This window comes from Bidens hawaiensis, unplaced genomic scaffold (assembly GCF_021521415.1).
Source record: "Bidens hawaiensis isolate Kalapana, Puna unplaced genomic scaffold, B.hawaiensis_p1.1 tig00022914_1, whole genome shotgun sequence".
In the NCBI taxonomy this organism is placed as follows: Eukaryota; Viridiplantae; Streptophyta; class Magnoliopsida; order Asterales; family Asteraceae; genus Bidens; species Bidens hawaiensis.
The window spans coordinates 234,794-259,940 of record NW_027493588.1 but is presented as its reverse complement, the minus strand read 5'-3'; the positions used below and the strand labels follow the sequence as shown (position 1 = coordinate 259,940).

The 25,147-nt window shown below is 34.6% G+C and overlaps 3 protein-coding genes across 3 annotated transcripts; 2 read left to right on the top strand and 1 right to left on the bottom strand.

The window, feature by feature from the left end:
• The first annotated feature begins 1,163 nt into the window (after nucleotides 1-1,163).
• Nucleotides 1,164-6,062, top strand: LOC143566580 (cytochrome P450 CYP72A219-like). The gene is made up of 5 exons (XM_077053243.1): nucleotides 1,164-1,522; nucleotides 4,074-4,291; nucleotides 4,384-4,628; nucleotides 4,788-5,172; nucleotides 5,559-6,062. The coding sequence occupies exons 1-5, from the start codon at nucleotides 1,243-1,245 to the stop codon at nucleotides 5,982-5,984; spliced, it is 1,554 nt and encodes a 517-aa protein (XP_076909358.1). The 5' UTR covers nucleotides 1,164-1,242; the 3' UTR covers nucleotides 5,985-6,062.
• Nucleotides 6,063-14,748: 8,686 nt separating this feature from the next.
• On the bottom strand, nucleotides 14,749-15,321 carry LOC143566592 (omega-6 fatty acid desaturase, endoplasmic reticulum isozyme 1-like). Its single transcript, XM_077053252.1, has one exon. It carries the CDS (start codon nucleotides 15,319-15,321, stop codon nucleotides 14,749-14,751), a length of 573 nt encoding a protein of 190 aa, XP_076909367.1.
• Nucleotides 15,322-23,366: 8,045 nt separating this feature from the next.
• On the top strand, nucleotides 23,367-24,095 carry LOC143566591 (uncharacterized). The gene has a single exon (XM_077053251.1). It carries the CDS (start codon nucleotides 23,367-23,369, stop codon nucleotides 24,093-24,095), a length of 729 nt encoding a protein of 242 aa, XP_076909366.1.
• Nucleotides 24,096-25,147: the final 1,052 nt, after the last annotated feature.

Sequence of the window (25,147 nt, the reverse complement as noted above, 5' to 3'; positions counted from 1 at the left end):
TATGATATGGGTTTCGCCAAAGCAACTTCGATCATACACTTTTCCTTAAACAAAGAGGTAAACTTGTAACTTGCTTAATTATATATGTTGATAGCATGATCATTACAGGAAACGATAAGAAAGAAATGAAGAAGTTAAAGGCAAATTTATCCACAGAATTCGAAATGAAGGACCTAGAAAGACTTAAGTACTTTCTTGGAATGGAAGTACTAAGTTCTAAACAAGGGATCTTTATATGTTAGAAGAAGTATATTCTTGACCTTCTAGCTGAGACAGGAATGATCGATTGCAAGCCTACCGACACACCAATTGCGGTAAACCATAAACTCCATATGAAAGAAGATGGGAAATTGGCAAACAAAGAAAGATACCAAAGCTTGGTAGGAAAATTGATATACCTCTCGCATACTCGTCCAGATATTGCATATGCGGTTGGGGTGGTCTGCAAATTTATGCATCAACCTCAAGTAAGTCATATGGAAGCCATAAAGAGGATTATTAGTTATCTCAAAGGGACAGCAGGCCACGGGGTCCTCTTTCAACCAAATAACCACCTAAAAGTTCAATTGTATAATGATTCAGACTGAGCAGGAGATAAAGATGACGAAAGATCAACATCAATATATAATATTGGTCCTACAATATCTTTAAACATATGAACTACAACATCAAGGAGATCTTAAAAAACAACACAATAAGTACATGCACAACTTATAAATGCCCTCGCACAACATTAAAGATAGCATGCTTGATGCATTAATGCATTTTATGACAGTTCAATCTCACAATAGCAACATGGACCTTTTTAAGCTTCTAAAATATCTTTCAGACCATGACCACTGCCCCGAACAACGCAAAAAATGACCGTTACTCTTACATTGAACCTGTCTTTACCCTAAAATAACCTTTCATATATTTACTTCCGTTGGAGTCTCGTCATGAGGGATCTAGCCTAGTCGAGCCTAGCAGTATCGTGTCTTTGAGATCAATATCGGATGTGTGAGAAACCGAATTTGTCATTATATTAAACTTTTAACCATTAATAAATACCATGTTATATGCTACACTCTTTATAAATGGTATACTCACATAAATCTGGGCTTTCAGTCTTTCACACAAAACTGTTAAAAGGGTCCATCATAAATTATTCAAAAGTATAAGGGAACTAAAGCAAACATCATCCATCAATAAATATCATTTTCTCCTAAAGTCATCACATGATTTAGAAAGTTTCCTACCAAGATGGAAGTAAGTGGGGTATGGCGTGGTGTGGGAATAATAATATTGATAATACTTGTGTGGTGTGCATCAAGGTTTTTGATTTGGGTGTGGCTCAAACCAAAGAGAACGGAGAAGTTCTTAAGAAAGCAAGGCCTCAAGGGAAGCCCTTATAGATTCTTGTTTGGAGACGTAAAAGAGTTTGTAAAGATGGTAAAAGACGCCAAATCAAAACCTATAAATCTCAACGACAATATAGTCGTCCGAGTCTTGCCCTTCCAACATAAATCTGTCACTGCTTATGGTACACGTTCTGGCTCATTTAACCTTACTATTTTCCTTCATCCATTCCCATTATTTTGATACTTTAGTAGTATTTAAAATAGAACAATACCCGCAATTGTCAACATGACAACAACGTGTGTTTATCTCTTTTGTTTTTTGCTTTTGACACATATAGTTTCCTAGCCTCGAAGGTTGTGGAATTTTTTAAGTGGGTCGTGCATTCTTTGGCCACTAAGACCTCAAACTTTGTTGTTCTTAGGATTGGTTTCCCTGTCTAAAAGGGGGATTGCGACGCAGCTTTGTTGCTCGTTTACCTGCTATGTTATTGTAATCAGTTTGTATTTATTGGAAATATAAAAAATTTTGTTTAAATACTAACCACTCTGTTTTAAAGAAAAAAGATCTAGCTGAATTTAATATAATGAAAAATTAAAATGAGGATAGATATGTGGGTGGACATGGTTGAAAGATGGTAGGGTCAGACTCAAGGGCGGACATAGGTGTATCCCTTATTTTCTTCTTTTTATTATTATTTTTTTCCTGATGAGCGAAGACTTGGTCAATGTCCCAAAGTCCCCTATCACCACCTACTTCTACAAAATATTCTGAAGAAAAACACCGTTCATAGTACCTTTGGGCATGCATAATCCCGATAAAGTTGCCCACTGGGGCATGATGGAATGCTCATGGATAAATAATTGGAAGTGTACAATACGGATCTATAAGAAAATTTTAAGGGTAACCTAATTTTTTTTAAGATGTTTTTAGAGAGCATTTGTGTGACCTAAAATATCTTCTGTCAAGTATATAAAAAAAATTAAAGTTATTAAAAACTAGAAAGAATTGCTCACATAAACCCTAATTTCGTAACATTAAAGAATTATAATTAGAGTTTAGCATAATATTTTTAAATATCAAAAATTTAAATTACTTAATTATACATGCTAACATATGAATAAATATTCATACATAATTAAATTTACATATACTTAACGATAAAAATCAAAACCAAAACAAATAAAAGAAATTGATAATTTTGAAAGAATGCCAAAAGATTTTTTTAGAATTGTACACTGATCTATAGATGCTTTAATTTATGATATATAATAAACTAAAATAATGAAAAAATAGGTTTTCTTTGTAGGTAGGTTATAGGTGGGTAGCCTATATGTTTTAAAATACTACTTTAACTATTTTCATATTACATAGTATACTTCTTCTTCTTCAATGTTTCAATAAGAGTTCGCCAGGAACCGCTCTATTGCAGGAAAATTCTTAAAAACATTTTTTTTTCCTCTTTGAACTTCAAAGGTAAAGCTTTTGAGGGGTATCCTAATGTTTGTTCAAGGGTAACCTATCTCTAAAGTAGAGGGAAAAAACAAAAATTTAACATATCGTCAAGAAAGTTGAGGGGTAACCCGGGCAACCCCTGGCTTCCATGTAGATCCGCCCCTGGTGTACAATATCAGGATTAGGGGCATGGATACATGTGCCGGCTCAATTGTTATTTGGCCTTGGAATGTAGTCTAACCCGAGAATTAAAAAGGGTTATTAATTGGTTGCTTAATGATCATGTTAGGGTTATTAGGTTTCTTGTTAGTTAAGTTGTGTTAACATTTATAAATAAGGGCAACCGAGTTAGGGATTGTTGAGAAGAAGAGTCAAACCGAGTTAGGGTTTGAGAGTTGTAATCAGTTTTTTTGATTTATTTTTCTGATTAATATAAACGAGAGTTAGTCGTTTACTTCGTGTTTGATTATCGATGGAGACTTGAATAGGCGATCAGAGGAGGATGGAAGAGTAACGTATACTGGAACGATATATATGGTGAGATCCCAATAGCAAGGATGGTAATCTTGATCAAAGAGGCGCCTCTACGGTGTACCCTACCCGATTATGGCCTCGGCCGGCCTTGATTATATATATCTCAGTCAATCGTGCCTGCCCTGCCATCTCCTTCCTCGAGAACCGAGTGAGTCTCATGTATGCCTTGTCCCCCGTGAGAACTGTAGAAATGCATGAGGCTCATAAACCATCTGAACACTTTCGTCGGAATTGGAATTTCTCGACATATTCTACGCAACATAATCAATAAAAAAAACCATTTTTTTTTGAAAAATTATGAGTCATATAGAAGCTATACGGGCCGTATAGTGGTTTGATGTTCTTGACCAGATGCATCATATAGGTCGAGGCTTTTGTTTAGAAAGATACGACTCATATGGTGGAAACTCTAAATTTAGTGGCTTTTAATAAGTATCATATAAAATAATTGTTCGACATGTTTTATCGTAAAAAACATTGATAACCCACAAAAATAGGTATTTATACTAGTCATATATAGCGGGTATAGGAAACTTTGCATATCCAGTGAGAGGTGGTGTCTGTTTAACAACTTTCTTATATTTTTATGGATGTCGCTTGTTCCATTAAATCTACCATTTAATGCATTTCTACACTATCGTGCATTAAACCAAGAAAATAAATGGGAACTATTTGCTAATATTTTAAAATTTTTGATTTTTCTTCAAATGACATATATAAAAGATGTTATTTTATTTAATGCATAGGAAAAAACTACTTCACCTGGTTGGGACCTATACCTGTGGTGCATATAACTGAACCGGCTATGATAAAAGAAGTCTTTGCAAATAATTATCAATTTCAAAAGGCGAAGGGAAACCCTTTTATAAAGTTACTAGTAGCAGGTCTAGCTGACGTTGAATGCGATCAATGGAGCAAACACCGGAAAATTATCAATCCTGCTTTCCATGTTGAGAAACTCAAGGTTTGTTATTATATATTGTCTTATGTCTTTAAGAAAATATAGCAAAAGTTTTTTTAAAGAAACCAGTAAATGATATTAAGTTTTCTTTATAGCATATGGTTCCTGCATTTGATATGTGTTGTGCTGAGATGATCAACAAATGGGAAGATATTTTAGGGACGGAAAGCTCGTGTGAACTTGATGTATGGCCTTATCTACAAACATTCTCGAGTGATGTAATTTCGCGTACTGCGTTTGGTAGTAGTTTTGAGGAAGGTAAAAGAATATTTGAATTACAAAGAGAACAAGCACAATTGGTCATAGAGGCTATACAATCAATCTACATTCCAGGATCAAGGTGAGTATATATGTTCTTCATAACCTAACTTTTGAGCTCCTTTTGTTTTGATTCATGGAGGTCGAAGGATTATTACAATATATTTCATTTTAAAATTGCAATACTTTATGTTTTATTGTTGAAACGATATGAGTTTTAAAATCAAACACAACTTCGCAGATTTTTACCAACAAAGAAAAATAAGAGAATGAAGGAAATTGACCGTAAAGTGAGGGCTTCAATAAGGAGTATCATCGACAAGCGAATTGTCTCAATTAAAGAAGGACAAAGCACTAATGAAGACTTGTTGGGCATACTTCTGGATTCCAATTACAAAGAAATAAAACAACAAGGGAATACCAATTCTGGATTAAGTATTGATGAAATCGTTGATGAGTGTAAGCTTTTCTACTTTGCAGGACAAGAGACCACAGGAAACTTGCTTGTTTGGACGATGGTGTTGTTGGCTCAACACAAAGATTGGCAAGCCCGGGCTAGAGATGAAGTTTCACTAGTCTGTGGAGAGAAGAAAATGGATATCGATGGATTGAATCGTTTAAAAGTAGTAAGTGTTTTCACCCTTTGATGGAAAAAAAGATCTTATATATTGTGCTGCATTGTTTTTAGAAATCTATTTATTTCCATGATTCTATGGTGTAAGCTATAAAGTATCAAGTAACACTAGTTCTAAGATACTTTTCTCACTGGTTGGCATTAATTATAACTTAGCAGAATAATAATAATAATAATAATAATAATAATAATAATAATAATAATTGGGATTCTAATAATAATAATAATAATAATAATAATAATAATAATAATAATAATAATAATAATAATAATAAGGTTTCATACTTTTTGCCTAAAGTAGCACCAACAATTGTGCAACATATATTGGGATTTGTCTATATTGTTTTTAAGAATATTTTACTCGCTATTTTTTTGCAGGTTAACATGATTTTTAGTGAGGTGCTTAGACTTTACCCCCCGGTGGTATTTTTAGTACGCACGATACATCAAGAAACCAAATTAGGAGACATAACCTTACCTGCTGGATCTTTGCTACAATTGCATAATATGCTTTTGCACCATGACCATGGCATATGGGGTGATGATGTTAAGGCATTCAAACCTGAAAGATTTTCCGAAGGTGTGTCAAAGGTGACCAAGGGTCAAGCATCATACATTCCTTTTGGTTGGGGTCCTCGTATATGCATTGGACAAAATTTTGCTTTGTTGGAAGCGAAAACCACGCTAGCAATGATTCTACAACATTTTCAATTTGATCTCTCACCATCTTATTCTCATGCCCCACACGTAATCGTCACTCTTCAACCTCAGTTTGGAGCTCATTTGATATTAAGAAAACTTTAAATGATATGAACGTCATGCATATGCTCGTATTTTGCTTTGTTTATGCTACACTAAAACTACAATACGTTGTCACCTCAGGGTTTGAGCTATATATATGTAATGTACGTGTTATGTTGATGTCTATCGAACGAATAAGAATTACTCTTTACATCCTCACTAGTTTTTATGCTTGTTTACCCTCAGTACTTGTTTTCAGTACTTCAAATCCACAAAGAACTTCAATAGCCTCTAATCCTCACAACAAGGGGCTTCACAGTGAAATTGTATGATGACTCCAGCTATCCACGGACCATGACATTTATCGTCCTGAACAGAAGGCATCAAGTTAGGCAACACAAGGAATTCCAGTGTTTTTTTTTTTCTACAAATCTTTCTCATCTTTCTCATTTTTGTCTCATTTTATAGAATAACTTGACCTAGAATATTAACACTAAAATTAGTTTTCTGCGCTAGAATTTTAGCTGTATTAGTTTTCTATTGTATTTTAAGTAAACAAAAAAATAAAAATAAAAACGAAAGAGTGGCTTTTTGAATCAAAATACTCTTTAATTCTAAGTTCAGGAGTCGTGCTCTTAGTGTAATTGGTAAAACACAATTTTAATTGATATAACGCCCTATATATATATACACATCTTTATATAAACATGTACATGCTGTTCAAAAAATATATGTTCTACCTTTAAGTGTATCGTTATATATCGTAACATGGTTTGGACCTAAAATGTAGTATGTCTTGGAGTCCTTTCTTTGTCATTGTTAACGTACAATAATTTTGTAATTGGTTTTCTTGCCTCCCTTCGCATTAATCTCTCAAATAACAGCAATTTACAATTCTCTATATTAGGATAGAGATCAATATAATAAATATAATTACAAGGTAAATATACGTGCCAGCTATACACACCAGTAGTCGAAGCGAGAGGTGAACGGATGCTGAGATGGGAGTGAAAATCTTTGAATAATACTCGTGGAAGACCTTAAGTAAACATATTTGCAATCTGATATGGCGAGGGAACATGAAGTATACGAACCTGCTCGCAAACGAAGTGAATGTCAAGTTCAATGTGTTTCGTCCGCTGATGTTGCACAGGATTACCGGAGAGATAAATAGCACTAACATTATCACAATATGCAATGGTGGCTTGAGATAACGGTCGGTGAAGCTCCAGAAGTAGATTACGAAGCCAACATATTTCTGCTACCACGTTGGCTACTCCCCGGTATTCTGCTTCTACACTTGATCTAGAAATTGTTGGTTGCCGTTTGGAAGACCAAGAAATGAGATTGGAGACATAGTAGACACAATACCCTGACGCGGAATGGCGAGTATCTAGACAACCAGCCCAATCGGCATCAGTGTATACATACATACGTATATACATACATGTTTCTAACATGAAAGTTGACATGCATATCAAAAATAAAATAAAATAAAAAGAAGAAGAAGGAAAGAAAGACATGCGTAAAAGGCGGGGAGTTGATCACGGAGGAATATGACATCTTTGGATAATAAAGTTAAAAGCTTCTAATGTAAAAAGCCAGAAAACGAGTGAGAACATAGAGGATGTGTTAGGCGGGCGGGTAACCACTCCCATTATATTATCCATGTTTTCATTAGAGTTGACTACAATCTGGTCGTTATTCAAACAACCACGCGACAATGGATACACTGAGGCCATCTATAGAAACTAAGATTAGCATAGACACATAATATATCGCTCATTTACTAACATCTAAAAAGGGCTTCAATCTTCAACCGAGGAGGACTTGCACTGGCTCTCATTATTCTCATCGTTGTTAGCTCATCGTTCCGAACCATTTCGTTCGCAGATGCCCGACGCCGATACAACCGCGTCCGTCAACTAGGTTTGTTTATTATCCTTTTGATATACAACTGAGTTTTAGCTTTCATATGTTGCTGTTTAGAATTTTGTGTTTTCGTTAATAACTCTTAAAAGAGATTGCCGCATGATTGTTATTATATCTAAAACAATTATTATTATACACAAGTTTGAACTACAGCAGCTTAAATGGACCGGATTTGTTGTCGCAAACACTCGCAATTGCCCTTTTGCCACCACTTTGCAACCGAAACCGCTATGGATAAACCATGAGAAAGTTTTCTACCGCCTTAGACCGTCACAAATTTTATTTTTTTCTTCTCATTTTTGCGACTGCTCTAACAGTCGCAAAGTTTTCCATAACCATTTTTGTAATAAATTTCGTCACAAATTTATTTTTTTATATGGATTGTTTGCCACCGCTTTAAATGGTAGTTTGCCAACAAAACGGTGACTTGTTTGTGACTGAATCGAGGTTGGTCATTATTTTTGCGACCAATATGAATTTTGGTCGCAAGTCCGTCGCAAATTATTCACAATTTTTAACGTTGCAAATTAATAGGCAGCTTTAGCGGTGTGTAACTAATATATATTATACTATTCAAATGCTCAATTGCATTAATTAACGAATACAACTTTTTATTTAAACAATAGTTTGGTTGGATTTGAATAAATGCTTTAAGTTGTTCAATATATAAAATTTGCGTTTGAAAACTCAACTATCACAATTAATATTCTTGTTAATCAACAGATCACTTGGTTTAACAAAAGTTTAACCAATAAGTTGATGGTCTTGTTATCTTTTCCACACATAATTTTGTTTTGACCTTTTTATGTGCAGCTGACGACTGCATTAATTCACCAAGACAAGGAGAAATACCCAGGTGTGGCGGCCAAGGTGGAAGGGGTGGACCATCTAGACCGGGAACACCAAGTGGTTCGAGCCATTGTGAGAACGGTTGCTGTAAAAAGGATAACTTTGGTGAATGTGTATGTTGCTAATAGCAAACATATATGTTCAACATGTTAATTAAGATTTGAAATAATTTAGTTTTTTTAAAGGGAGATTAATAACAATTCATCTATGTTATGTTGACACAATATTCGATATATAATTATAGCAAACCAATACATTCTTGGCTCAATATGGCATTCATAATTTAGATATCATGACTCCTACGTCCAAGTGTGTGTTAAGTTATTACTCAGCGAGTAGAAAACGCTCTGACTAGATGTTGCGTTTATTTTCCACGATATTTTCAATCAAACATAACTTTTAAGTCATGACAAGTATATAAAGATTTGACAGAATTGCAAATTTAGTTTTTTAAACAGACTAAGTCGTCTAGGTATCCCATGGCAAATATAGCTGAAGGGAGCCTATCTGACGAAGCCAAGGCCTTTAACTCTTTCCTATATGCTGAAAAAATCCCGACTTATGTGGAACAAGCCTTACAATCAAAGAATTGGTAGGATGCAATGGAAACAGAGATGAGGGCACTAAAGAAAAATGACACATGGGAAAAGTGTGACCATCCACCGAGAAAGAAACCAGTAAAATATGTCGATGGATCTTCTCAATTAAACATAAGCCTGATGGAACTATTGAAAGATGTAAGGCACGATTAGTGGCTAAAGGCTATATCCAAACTTACGGAGTTGACTACTCAGAAACATTCTCTCCGGTAGCCAAGGTCAACACAATCCGGTTCCTTTTTTCTTTCGCTGCAAACGAAGGATGGCCTATTCATCAATTTGATGTTAAGAATGCATTCTTACATTGAGAATTAAAGGAAGAAGTATATATGGAAGCTCCTTCTGGATTCACAAAAAATAAGGAAGTCTGTCGATTAAAATAATCACTCTACGGGCTTAAACAATCTCCTCGAGCTTGGTTTGGCAAATTTACCCTAGCAATGATATGATATGGGTTTCGCTAAAGCAACTTCGATCATACACTTTTCCTTAAACAAAGAGGTAAACTTGTAACTTGCTTAATTATATATGTTGATAGCATGATCATTACAGGAAACGATAAGGAAGAAATGAAGAAGTTAAAGGCAAATTTATCCACAGAATTCGAAATGAATGACCTAGAAAGACTTAAGTACTTTCTTGGAATGGAAGTACTAAGTTCTAAACAAGGGATCTTTATATGTTAGAAGAAGTATATTCTTGACCTTCTAGCTGAGACAGGAATGATCGATTGCAAGCCTACCGACACACCAATTGCGGTAAACCATAAACTCCATATGAAAGAAGATGGGAAATTGGCAAACAAAGAAAGATACCAAAGCTTGGTAGGAAAATTGATATACCTCTCGCATACTCGTCCAGATATTGCATATGCGGTTGGGGTGGTCTGCAAATTTATGCATCAACCTCAAGTAAGTCATATGGAAGCCATAAAGAGGATTATTAGTTATCTCAAAGGGACAGCAGGCCACGGGGTCCTCTTTCAACCAAATAACCACCTAAAAGTTCAATTGTATAATGATTCAGACTGAGCAGGAGATAAAGATGACGAAAGATCAACATCAGGATACTTTACCCTAGCTAGTTGGTGGAAATCTAGTTACCTGGAGAAGCAAAAAAACAGAAGGTGGTGGTAGCATTATCTAGCGCTGAAGCAGAATTTCGAAGAATATGTAAACTTCTGACATAAATGGGTTTCCCCAAAACGAAGCTAGTAGGATCATGTGTGACAACAAAGCTATGATACAAATTTCAGAAAATCTGGTTCAACACGATCGTACAAAACATGTGGAGGTTGATAGGCATATCATCAAAGAAAAGCTTGAAGCAAGGATTGTAGAACTATCGTTTGTTTGATCAGAAGACCAATTAGAAGATATATTCAAAAGCCGTCAACGAAAGAATTTTCAGTCATTGTCTAAGCAAGTTGAGTATCGAAGATCCCACTACTCAACTTGAGGAAGAGTGTTAGAAAATAATAATAACAATAATAATATTTGGATCAGCAAATAAGCAAATACATCATATTCCTATTTTAGATCTTGACAGCCATACATCTTGCAAAATAAAGAGCCGTTGCTACAGCAATCAAAAGAATCACCAGCCTTTTTATGTGATTGTATTACTATGTTTAGTGCAACATTTTCCTATTTATTTTGTCTCCTTCCATTGCAACATATATGATTTACTAAAACAATATGCAAAGAAATATCAATACAGTTTAGTATTCTTTGTATCGTCTAGAAAACAGCACACACACGTACTCAAAATCTGATTTTGACCCCCTTTTTAATCCAACTATCAAAGAATGACGAACCAGCCCATGACCTTTCACTGGCCATGTAATCAACTTAAAAGTTGGCGTTTAAACCCCAAAACTCCATTCACAAAGCTTTAAATGGTTAACTAATGTTCCCACCAATTAAGACAATATTCTTTGAACTAAAATCCAAGCAATGTTAATACAAATCTGATTCATTATATTAATAAAAAGTTGTTATAAATTTATATACTTTTGGTTTAAGAGTACACACAAATCAAATAAAATATATCAATTTCTATATGAAATACTTCCATCTTGTATTTTATTAAGAACATGATATTAAAATGGATAATTTCCAAAGAATATTTAAATACAAATAAATTTGGGTGTTACAACTCTTTTAATATACAATCTAGTCGGCCACCTCTACTTTGCCATGCAAACTGATCGTCCCTGTCATTTATCTCAAAACCCTATGGCATGACTACTTTCAGACTCAACCCTAAGCTGCGCGTGGTTTGATACCCACCTAGTCGACGGCGTCTAATATACCCAACAAAACTGATCGGCCTGCACAGATTTCTTGAAACCCGTGGCCGCGTGTAATTTCAAGACGAAACTCATCAGCGCTAGGAATTTGAAGAACACGTAGAAAGCAAGGTTGCAGTTTGTCCCCCGCACTAGTTTTTTAAGTTGTTATATAACAGTAGTTTGTGCATATTTGATCCGTCATATATAACATAACAATAAACACTACAAGAATTTTGTCCTATTCACAATAATTTCTGACCTTTTCCCGACAACATATAGTTGGGACAAATCAAAAATACTTATCCCGACTACTGTTGTCTGGAATAGTGTTGTTGGTATAGCTTCGTCCCGAAAAATAACATAAAATCTTTTCCCACTACATGTCGTCGGGATAAATATTACAAAATCTTTTTTAAGAAAATGTTTTATTTTTAATAAAAAACATAAAAAATATTTTATAATTATAATAATATAATATTCATTTATCTATGCCGACGACATGTTGTCAGGATATAATATAAATATTATTATATTTCTTTATCTATACCGATGACATGTTGACGGGATAGAATATAAATATTATTTTATTTCTTTTTCTATACCGACGACATGTTGTCGGGATAGAGGATAAATATTATTTTATTTCTTTATCTATACCGACGACATCTAGTTGGTATAGATATATGAAGAAAATAATATTTAAACTCTATCCCGACAACATATCGTCGGTATAAACAACTGAATAAAATAATATTTAAATCTCTAACGACAACATGTCGTCGGTATAAACTAACGACTATTATATTGTTATTCTTATACCGAAGAAATGTTGTCGGTATAGAACTTAAAATTATTTTATTCATTTATCTATACGGACATTATGTTGTCGGGATAGAGTTTAAAATTAATTTATTCAGCAGACTCTGCTGCATTTTTTGCTGTTTTTCCGGATTTTTACCTGTTTTTCAACTAAATCCAAAACACCAAAATGAAAGTCCAAAATAAACCATTCATAACTTAAATTATCCTACATCAAACATACGACATTCAACCTTTTAATTTGTCCAAAACGCACAAAAAAAAGTTATCCAAATGAAATACAACTAAAATGACATTGCCCTTGTTTAATCATCACTTTCATCATCGGATTCATAAGGTTGATGTTGTTTCCATTGTTTCTTGGCATCTTCAAGTTTTTTGTCAAACTCTTGTGACATTTTTGCGAACATCTCTTGCATCTGACTTTGTTGTTGGAGTTCGGCTTTTAAACTTTCTTGCCAATCATGTTGTGATGATCCGGAGGAAGAGCCAAATTTAGGTACAACAGGTGGTGCTGCCGTTCTTGCAATATGTCCAATTCCCAGTAGATGCATGTGCGATTCACCAAAAACATTTCGAAAAACTTTTGAATCGCAATAGTTGTCATCATCCGTTAAATCTCCAATTCTTCGTCTTTCCGCTCTAAGTCGTTCCTAAAATAATAAACATAAATATGCTCATTTTGGTTGAAATGGGTAATTTTGGCCCATTTGAACCAAAACCCCCATATTATGAGTTATTTAAAGTGTGTTATGATCGTTTTGGCCTGAACAAACTTAATTTACCAAAATATATAAGTTTTGGTGAAATGGGTAATTTTGACCCATTTGAACCAAAACGCCCACATTTTGAGTTATTTAAAGTGTGTTATGCTTGTATTGGCCCGAACACACTTTAGTTGAAATCGGCAATTTTGACCCATTTGAATCAAAAAAATAGGGGTGTTCTTCGGGTTATTTATTCGGGTTTCGGGTTGTTTGGGTCGGGTTGTTCGGGTTGAGCTCAAAACAAATTGACCCAAGAACCGACCCAAATAAGTTCGGTTTGTTCGGGTTGAACGGGTCGGGTTAACTCGAGTTTAACAAATTAAAAAAAATATATCCACTTTTGACAATATCATAAATTAAAAAACCGTATTCCAAGCCATTATAAAACCATAATATACAGCCATATTCAACAATAGCATATATTATTTAGCAAAACATGAAATTATCATACAAGCAAGTATTAGATCGGATGAAGGAGTGTCGTAGCCTGCGGATCAATACTTGTGTAGATTGAACAAACATGCTCAATACATATTGGTTTAAATACTATACTATTTAAGTTTTTGAACTGAATATACATTCTCAACATGCTTTATCGTAATTAATGCATTGGGATGTGATAAATCCAATATTAATCGGAGTCTTGAGAACAATCGAACAAGAATACATAAGGTCACTATGTTACTTCACCGCTAAACTACCATATAAAAATTAGGGATACATGCATCGATGTATTATAATTCGGGTTATTCGGGTCAACTCGAATTTGGGTATTTCAACCCGAATATTTTATCTCGGATTCGGGTTAGGAGATTAATCGGTTCGGGTGAATTCGGTTTGGGATATTCGGGTCTCAGGTCGCTTCGATTCAGGTTCGTTATTCGGGTACGGTTAAAAACCACACCCCTACAAAAATCCCATATTTTTGAGTTATTTGAAGTGTGTTGTGCTCTTTTAGGCCCGAACACACTTTAGATAACTAAAATATATAAGTTTTGGTTGAAATGGATAATTTTAACCCATTTGAACCAAAATCCCATATTTTGAGTTATTTAAAGTGTGTTGTGCCTTTTAGGCCTAAACACACTCTAGATAACCAATAAAACTAGGAATTTTCCCTTTTTATAAATAGCTTGATATGATGTCACACCATTAACTTCAGATTCATATTGATAGTTAAATAGATTCGATTGATATATGCTGTGTAGGATATAAATAAGATAGTTATAATTCTTCCGTTATATATGACATAACATGTTTGTTTTTTTTGTTTATGTGTATGTGTTCTGTTATTTTTTTGAGGTATATTTATTGTTTATGCATGAGAGTATATAGTTATTTATGTAGGTTGTTTACTACAAGTTGAACATAGTGCCATATATATCACAAATACTCAAAAGATCCAACCAATTACTAGTAATCAACCAGTTGTAGATGTTGCATCAAAGTCAAACAAGAAAAGTAGAATTGCACATAAACATATCAACTAAGTACGTAACTGCATCGCGTGGAACGGACACGATTATTTATGTGCTTCAGCGACGCATACGGAATATAAGCTATTAAGTTTACTTGCGCCACCAGTAAACACCAGTATCCTCAGCACCTACATCTGGTTCAACAAAAATGCACTCCTTTGTTTCTCTCCAGAAAGCCTTTAGGATCGGTGTATCATCGTACTTGTAGTAGTCACCTAGAATGGGCTTGATGGCATTGGTTGCCTCAATCAAATGATAATGAGGGATATGTGATATCAGATGGTGAACCACATGAGCACATGTAACGTTATGAAAAATACTATTAATGATACCGTAATCTCTGTCAACTGTCGACATGGCACCTCTTATCCAGTCCCACTCTCGTGAGTCGAAGTGAGGTAGGGAAGGATGGGTATGATGCACAAAACTGAAAACGATGAAATGACCGTTCAAAACCATCAAAGGAACTCCGTATATGCAGAATAACCATGTCGCACTTGTGGCTGTAGCAATCTTGTATAGTGTATACACAGCTCCAAGCAATCCAGCATCAGAGAGCCAAATATATTTCCGCTCGCTATCATTGAAAAGAGGACTTTGAGGGTAAAAGTGACTCACAAACCCATCGTATTCCCTGCCGTGGATATTGAAAGCGAAGTACATGGGAAAGCTAAAAACCAACCTACCGTATTTTGTTTATGAAAGCTTGAAACCGTATTTTTACAATGTAAACGAAACAAAAATAGAAACATAATACATATGGTATAAATTTATCTTATTCGGTTTTTGAAAACTTGAAACGAGCCATTACACCATGTTCTTTTATTTTATCAAACGTTTCTCTTTCGACTGCATAAAAGCATTGTTCAAATACTCATAACCAATTCGCTTACGCAAACCTGTATTGATAAGTTTCATTTTAGAAAAACATATTTCAACGATTGCGGTTGCAATCAGTAAAATCAGCGCTAGCTTCAATATTTGATAAATAAAAGAAAAGGTGATGTGCTTTCCGGTTTCCACCATTACACGAGCAAGGTCACACGTTCACCCAATTTCGAAAATTTATCTTCCTTTAAAGTGTGATAAAATGCTGTACGATCACCCGAAATACACCATCTTTTTTCATTACTAAAATTATTCGGATTCATTTCCGAAAATGCCACTATCTTAGATATGTCAAACTTGGAAAGAAGAATCTCAAGATTTAAAGCAGGCATATTTTCTAGCAAACTAGTTAAGGCCTCACTAAATCTATTTTCAAGTTATTGAATTTGTATATATCCAAAAACGTATTAAAAATATCAACCTAAAAATGATGATTACGTTGAGCTTGCTTTTGAAGTTTCTCATTCAAACAAAAGAAAAAAAGGTTAATGGTTTCTATTTGCTTTGAGCTATAAACTTTTTTTGGCTTTATTTGATTTGAACTTTTAAAAAATGACGATTCTGTTGAGTCTGTTTCTGCTTGAGTCTGTTTCTGTTTAATGTTTCTCGTTCAAACAAAAGAAAAAAAAATTAGTTGTTTTTATTTGCTTTGAACTATAAATTTGTTTGGGCTTTATTTAATTTGAACTTTTAAATTGGTTGGCCTTTAAACAAATAGGGGTAACGTAAAATTTTTTTTAGGGGTAACGAAAAACGAAAACCGGCCCAAAAAGAAATAAATTTACACTGCCGACGAAAAGTTGAGGGGTAGCGGATACTACCCCTACTTACGAAGTAAGTCCGCCACTATTGGGCAGATCATGCTTCTGGCGATGAATCTGGGTTGTTTAAGATAAATAGGACACCTGGGATGAAAAGAGTTATTCGAGTTGTGACAAGTTATTCGAGTTGACCATGGAAAGTCAAAATTGATCGGGTTTTTTGCCATAGTTTGACCGAGTACTCCAAACTTATTATTTGTATATTTTTTTCCAAGACGTTCGGGAAGTTGCATTTGTGCAGTGAACTTCAAACAAATTGGATTTGGATTTGAGGAGGAAATAATAAGTTTTGTCATTTGATCGTTGAATCCGGTAATTTGAAATCAATTTTGGATATTCGAGCTCACCTCATGCCTAAATAGCTAAAGATCCGAGAGAATGGATAAAGAAGCGAGAACTCCTTCCTGAACGGAAATTAGGTGGTCATACCTTGAGGGGTGAATTGAAACAAAGAGTCATTGATTTTTATCGGGTGATTCGTAAAGATGTGTGACATGGCTAAACAATTGATATTATAAGTCGGGGGGGGGGGGGTGATTGTAAGGCCAAAAATTATGACTTGTGATATCAATGTGGCGAAACTCGTTAAATATATTTTGGTCAATCATTCAGTTAAAGTTGGTGAGCAATCTGGATCCGAGACTAGAGCTTTGGTGCACGCTTTATCTTCAACGGGGAGAAAGCTTCTAGATTACTTGTGTTTTTGCTATAATAGGATTTTATTGTTTCTATTTATGTGTGTGTTTTCTATGGTGTAATCAACCACCTAAGGGGAGCTCACCTTAGGTGAGATGGGATCGTCTAGTATATTACATCTTTTATTACCGATTACAGAGTCGTTCACTATTCATATTATCTTTATATTATTTATTTGATCGTTTGATTCACTGCACCTGTCTCGATCGTTTATCAAGAACAAATCCATTCAATGTTAGATCCGGTTAGTAAGGGACCTACATCACCACACACATGCAACTATTCTGCCGATTAAAATCGATACACTCTCATTCAGATCTAAAGAAATGGTATAAATTAAGACTTACACATTCAAGGATCATGCAATCATTCCATCCATTATGGTATCAGTCAGTGGCGAATTTTGGTCTTAGTCAAAACGGTGATCAATGTCATGGACCCAATACCTCGGGGATGACCTTGCTCAAAGCCTATAACAATTTTCAAGCAAAATCGCAAAATTTACCCATGCTAAGCGAAAAAACGACACCCCCGGTCCCTCAAGGCACATGATATCAGTACAAAATCAAATTGTTCAACATACACAAATCAATTGTGTTCGGAATGCTGGAAGAACAAATTGCAATCAATTCAAAAGGTAAGATCCAATGCTGCTTCTATCACTTATCTGGGCACATAGTTAGATTTTGCATAAACAAGAAAATATTTGAGAAACAATATATGTTTTCGGCATACTTTAAGAAAACTGCACACAACTTTGTATTTATGTTACTTGGATTGTATGATGGGCAACCACTATTTGTTCACTTATTTAAAATATATGTAAGGTGATAAAAATCAGGGGGTGAACAAAATTTTATCAATGCACCATAAGCATTATTACTACATATGAGTTGAAGAAAGTCCAAATGAATTTTACTATGCACCTAAATTACTTAGAAAGAATGTTAATTAGTATGGAACAAGTGATCTTTGAAGGTTATTAAGTTAAGATTGATGGAAATGTTGGCGATATGGTGAACAAACATCAAATGGACCAAAAACTATTTTTTGTTGAAAAGAACTTATGTGGCATTATAGAAGGAGAAATTGGCGAATGCATGATGACCCAAATCAATTGCATCATCAAGCCACTCGTATTCGCTAAAGCCATGATGACCCAAATCATGACCAATGCTCCATATACCCATAAAACTACTGCCTTGGATGAACCAGTAAAGCGGCCTGCTATGTAGTTAAAGGGTTTAGGTAAAAGCGGAATGTAATTTGATGCAATCTGGTAAAATGTGAAGCAGATGGCTATGCCAGCAAAAAGATAGTATAGAGAACGTGTGAGATCACGTTTATAACAGTGCAATGGTATTGCTTTCTTAAGATCGCTAATCTCGAATGGAGGTTTTTTAGTAGGAACGCGTTCAAGGAGGTTTTTCTCCCCAGTACTGTTAGCATTCATCCGACCGCCTGCTCCCATCTTGTTGTTTTCAAAGAAATGAACCTGCAAAAAGACATATATTAGCCACTATGCATTAAATCAACTTAAGCATAATTAGACTGTTATTATAGATCTATATGACCAAGAGATACCTCAACCAAAAGCTTTGATATTTGCTACTGGTTTGTGTTCAAAACAGACCAAGCTCCTGGCATTTTATACTAGGAGTTGTGAGCTTTAATTTGGATTTATTTTATTATTTTTAGATTCTAACAACATTGGTCTGTTTGCCTGTGCTGAGGAGTTACAATATTAACAGTCTCAAACAATCAATCATTTCAGTTCCTTAACAGCTATGGTTTTGGATGCATAGATTTATCTTTAAAATGTGTTGAAAAAATCAATCTAGTCAGACATTCTGGATTTACTAAAAACATATTTTATCTTATTGTTTTCTCCTCCTGAAAACGTAGTTTATCTTCCTTCCTGTGTTAAGATATATGCAACTAGCTTTTGAATCCGTGTATTATACGAAATTTGTTAAATAATAAAAATAAATAAGGTACGTTTTTTTGAAAGAAATGAACAAAATTAAAAGGTAAGAAGAAATAAAATATATACTACAAATAGTAAGAAGTCTATAATCTTAAATTTAGAAATTAGAATGAGATGAATCATTACAACTTTACAACAATATACAACATTGTTAAAATTGTTTTGATCATTACCCATGGATAACTATAATGAATGAGATGAGAGATTAGAAAATTAAAAGGGAAATTATAACTCATTTGTCAAAATTGTTTGACCCGTGACCCATGGACATGCAGGATAAATAAGATGAGGAATTAGAAAATTATGAAGGAAATCATAACCCTTTTGATAAAATTATTTTGACCCATGACCCATTGATAGATATAAATGAGATGAAATGTTAGAAATGAAATTATAACTCATTTAAAAAAATAGTTTTGCCCATAACCCATGAATAAGTAGAATGAATGAGAAAATATATTAGAGTAAAAATGAATACGGGATTGTCACATCATCCTCATTATTTTCTTTAATTAGTAAAGTTAGATTAAAAGTAATTTGTTATAATAGGGCGAATTAACTTTGTTAAGTTATTCAACATATAGCTCTGCTTATATTACGCAAAAGCATTCATCATGATCTCTATTTTTCTGGCTTTAATTATTTAGGTACATTGGAATATTCACTATTAAAGGGTGTGTGTTATCAAGTAAAAATATAACTATTTGCGGGAACTTGTAATGTTGGTAATTTTGAACCGTAATATGAAAGGGCCTAACTTGGCAAGTTAGTCAGGTTATTGGTTTAGTTTCCTAATTGTAATAGGATTAATATGGTAATATCTTCATCAAGTTAGGTGTAGATCTGGAAACATAGAGTTTGGGTAAAGGTTTGGGATGAGTGATGAATAAAGAATTATTGTAACGAGTTTTTAGTCAGGTTTCTCTTCCAATATTAAATTGTTTAGCGATCATATGCCTTGAAGAGATATTGTAAATGCGGTTTTTGTATAATAAAACACTTAAAACATCAAGATCAAGATTACTTTAAAACATGGGTTTCTACAAAGTGAATTTGAAACATAAAAAAAAAGAAGAGAAAATTACTGTTTGCGTTTATGTAGTTTTAGAGCGGAAACACAATGAGTCCCCGAAAAATTTTAAAAATTTTTTGAACTGGTTGAGTCCCTGAAAATTTTTTTGAAATGGTCGAGTCCCCGTGGTTTCAGAAACAAACAATTTGAGTCCATGTGGTTTCAAAAATGAACAATTTAAATCCCTGTGGTTTCAGTATAATGAAAGTTTACCACGAAAGTTAAGTAACGACATAGACTCAAATGGTTCGTTTCTAAAACCACGAGGACTCAACCAGTTTAAAATTTTTTTCAAAAACCCATTATACCTTCGCCTTAAAACCACTTGAACGCAAACATTAATTTTCTCATGTGTCAAAACTACGTAGTCAACAGCCATAGTTTTGGTCCTTTTGGATGAGTATGATTTTATTCTTTTCTTGACATAATGATATTGGCTATGCTAAAAAACATGTTATCTTACTGTGTTCTCCTTCTGAAAAACAATTAATTTAACATATCTATACTTTTAATATTGTAAGTAATTTTACCATAGAATAATTACAAAATTTGATGCTGATAGACCTTCTATTGGTTTAAGTGCATTGCACCTTTGGTCACACCAATTTTTATGGTTTTTTTATTATTATTTTAGTTTCGATATCATAATGAAAATCCAAGTCGACCAAATTCGCGAAGACTCACTGCTACAACGTCCGGTACCGACAACTCTCAGGTTTTACCAATGCCCGGGTTTTATTGACCTATTTTTACGTAACGAATATAATCGAAACCAACTGAATTTACATGGACTTACCGCTGCAATGCCTGGGACTGACAACATTTACGTTTCACCAAAGCCTAGGTTTTACCAACTCACAGTCGGAACACGGGGATTGCAAGGCTCCTGTTTTATCAAGAGAATAAAGTCACTTTAAATATTTCTTTATACGTTAATTTGACGAATTTTTTTGGAGGTTTTAACGATTGGGTTTTACCAACGTTTTTTATACTGTAACGAGCGTAATAAATATTGACCGAATTTACATAAACTCGCCATCGTAATGCTCGGGTTTTACCAACGCCCAGGTTTTATTGACCGAATAAACATCGTTATAAATATGTTACAATTTTATATGTTAATTTGACAAGTTTATTTTTTGTTTTTAATTCTGGTACCATTACGAACGTAATCGATACCGACCGAACTTTTTAATATGTTAATTTTTAGTTATACAAGCGATGCTACTGTTTCTGAGTCAACATACACATTATTTTTTTTTAATTTATTGTCAGTATCTTAATGAACTTAACTCATACCAATTAAATCCACATTAATGACAGGATGGGACGGGACGTGTATATAAAGATATCCCAACTATTCTAGTGAAACGCACCGGATAAAAACTAGTTTAACATAAACAACCTTTTTTCATGAGTTGTTTCGTCTACGCCCATTGCCTTTAATTTATCGTGACCACTTTCTTTCTTCTGTCTACCCTGAAAACAATAGGGGTATGTTTGGTACGGGGTAATGGAATAGATGAGGGAATGGAATGGACGTGGTAATGGAATGGAGAAAGGAATGAAATGGATCTTTACCATTCCATTGTCATGTTTGGTTACCATGTAAGAATGGAATGATTAATCACTTTATCATTATTAATATTTTTATTAGTAATAATAAAAAAAAATAAATAAATAATATTAATAATAAATGAATATTCATAATAAGTATTTTTAGGACCTCGTGCTGCAACGAGATCGTTAAACTGTATATGCGTTGTGAAATGTTAACTCATCTAATTTAAAAATAAAATATATTGATAATGTAGTAATAGTTCTAATATAATAATAGTTATATTATAATATACAAAACGACAATGATAATATAATAATAATAATAATAATAATAATATAATTATAATTTTATAATAGTAGTAATGATGTTGACTTTTTGACTTTTTCATTCCTTGAAGGAATGAAAAAAAAACTCATACCCAAAGGAATGAAAATCCTAAAAATGGAAGGAGTTTCATTCCATTTGGAATGATCAATTCCATTCATGCATGGTAACCAAATATGTTTTTTCCATTCCTTTGGAACGGCTTATTATATTCCACCTTCCATTCCTCCATAACAAACACTAGCTAGGTGTATTCGCTTAAGAATGAGTTAGCAACAGTGGTTGCATCCGTTGGTTTTAGAGTTAGAGCTTGCTACTTTGCTATGCAATAAGAAGACAAGACATGATAGCATTTGGTAAACACCTGTTTTTTGTTTTTTTTGGGTTACTACTTCTATATGAGCAGGTTAGAAGCGTGGAACTAACTAGCTAGGGATGAACATTTTGTCCCAAATACTCGTACTCATATCTGTACGTGTATCCGTACCCATACCGATTTAGCCTATTTAGTACGGGTATCGTACTCGTTTTTGTTGAATTTCGGTCGGGCACGGGTATAGGTAGGGTACGGGTATGTTTGGTATTTCGTACCTATTTGGAATATGTAGGGGTTTAATTAGGATTCTTCATATTTAATATATAAAATAAATTCTTCAACCATATTATTATTAAACAAGTATCATAGGCTTCTTTAATATTAAATAATATAACATCCAAGAGTCAAACAAACAAACATATCACTTAGAATCGACGACCGAATTAAGGCTCTTTAAGTAATCTGATCATTAAATTAGCTATTTATTTGGTACTTGTACTAATTTGATACCCATCACAATTCAACATATCTTTTTATTGTTTGAAATTGTTATGGGCTTATTGATGCTTCTCATTATCCAGTTCAGTGAGGTTATTTTGGGTTCTGGACCTGGCCCATGTCTTCGTTTGAGTCCATTAGTATGTTAGTATGTTTGTTTACTTAGTTATCTATTTTCAGTTATGAATTTGTATGAGTCTTTGTGTTGACCTAGTTTGTAGGAGAACATGGAGACTAGTGGTAGATGTTGTGAGTTAGTGGAGTCAGTTATCTTTTGTATTGCTATTTAATAGCTTTGATGTTGAATTAATTAAGCACCAGAAATTGTGAGTCTATTGTATGATACCTCTTTACAAGTGGTATCAAAGCGCAAACACTGGGAGAGAGAGATAGAGAGAGAGAGAGCGTAGTGAAAGACAAGAGAATCCGCCTCCATGGCTGAAGAGAAGACAATTTTTCAAGCCCCAACGGTTCCAAAATTTGATGGTGACTATGACCATTGGAGCATGGTGATGGAAACGTTGCTGAGATCAAAAGCGTACTAGATGGTGATTGAACCAGGTTTTGAGGAACCTGAAAAGGGAGAACAAATCAATGCCGCGCAGCGCACACAACTAGAGGCGATGAGATTGAAAGATTTGAAGGCCAAGAATTACTTGTTTCAATCAATTGACAAGCAAATTCTAAAGACAATGACTAAAAATGAAACCACAAAACAGATTTGGGATGCCATGAAGGGTAAATATCAAGGGAACGCTAGGGTTAAACGGGCTCAACTGCAGAGACTACGTAAGGCGTTCGAGACACTCGAGATGAGGGAAGGAGAAGGTGTTACCGAATACCTTGGTCGTGTGATGACCACAGCCAACGAAATGAAGGATTTTGGGGAAGATATGACGGACGTGAAGATAGTGGAGAAGGTATTGAGGTCCCTTACTAACAGCTATAACTTCGTTGTTTGTTCAATAGAAGAATCAAGGGACATTGAAGATCTTTCGGTAGACGAATTACAAAGCTCCCTCCTCGTCCATGAACAAAAACTGTCACGCAAAACCCCCGATGATCAGGTGCAGAAAACAGAACTTGATTCATTCGGTGGACGTGGATGTGGACGAGAGAGAAACTACTTCGACAGAGGACGGGGACGTGGCAGATCAAGACCGGAGTATGATAAGACATCGGTGGAGTGTTATCGTTGCCATCAATTAGGACACTTCGCCTACGAATGTACTCAAGATGAGAAAGCAGTCAATTATGCCGAGTTTGACGAATGAGAAGACTTGTTATTAATGACCAAAGCTGTTGTACGTGAAGAGCAGAGATCCGGAATTTGGTTCCTTGACTCGGCATGCTCCAATCATATGACTGGAGCCCGTGAATGGTTTGTGAGGCTGGATGAGAACTTCTCTCACACCGTGAAGTTAGGAAATGACCAACGTCTTAATGTGAAGGGAATTGGTGATGTGAAGTTGGAAGTAGATGGAATGACCCAAGTTATCACTAAGGTATACTATGTTCCAGAGCTCACTTCAAGTCTTATCAGCCTTGGTCAACTACAAGAGAAGGATGTTATTGTGATCATAAAACGAGGTGAATGCAAACTCTACCATCCTCAAAAGGGTATGATTATCACTTCAAAAATGACGAAAAATAGAATGTTCCTTGTGAAAGCAACCATGAAACTAGATGTGGAGAGATGTTTCAAAACAGAAAAGGAGAATCTACAGCAACTTTGGCACAGGAGGTTGGGCCATGTGAATAATAAGAGTTTAAGGATGATGTAATTCAATATATGGTAGACGGAATGCCCTCGATCGCCGAATCAAGCAAAGTTTGTGAAGTATGTAGCCTGGGAAAACAGAAAAGAGAAGATATGCCAAAGAAAAGCTCATGGAGGGCCTCTCAAAGACTTGAACTTATTCACACTGATTTGTGTGGACCCACTCATCCAACCTCTCTAAGTGGAAAAGGTATGTTATGGTTCTTATAGATGACTTTCAAGAAAGGGTTGGGTGTACTTCCTTGAAAATAAAAATGAAAGTTTGGAACATTTTAAGAAATTCAAGCTAATGGTTGAAAATGAAACTGAGCAAAAGATAAAATGTTTGAGGAGTGACCGTGGGGGAGAATTCACCTCGAAACAATTTCATGATTTTTGTGAATCTCATGGGATAAAAAGGCAACTCACATCTGCATACACACCCCAACAAAATGGGGGTGGCAGAATTTCGTAACCGAGCCTTAATGGATATGGTTAGGTGTCTGTTAATTGAGAAGAGTATGCCTAGCTATTTATGGACTGAGGCCACTAGTTGGGCATGCCACA

Coding starts and splice junctions, on each gene's coding strand:
- LOC143566580 (XM_077053243.1), top strand. CDS start 1,243: ATGGAAGTAAGTGGGGTATGGCGTGGTGTGGGAATAATAATATTGATA. Junction 4,292..4,383: donor TCCATGTTGAGAAACTCAAG/GTTTGTTATTAT, acceptor TTTTCTTTATAG/CATATGGTTCCTGCATTTGA. Junction 4,629..4,787: donor ATCTACATTCCAGGATCAAG/GTGAGTATATAT, acceptor ACAACTTCGCAG/ATTTTTACCAACAAAGAAAA.
- LOC143566592 (XM_077053252.1), bottom strand. CDS start 15,321: ATGTACTTCGCTTTCAATATCCACGGCAGGGAATACGATGGGTTTGTG.
- LOC143566591 (XM_077053251.1), top strand. CDS start 23,367: ATGGTGATTGAACCAGGTTTTGAGGAACCTGAAAAGGGAGAACAAATC.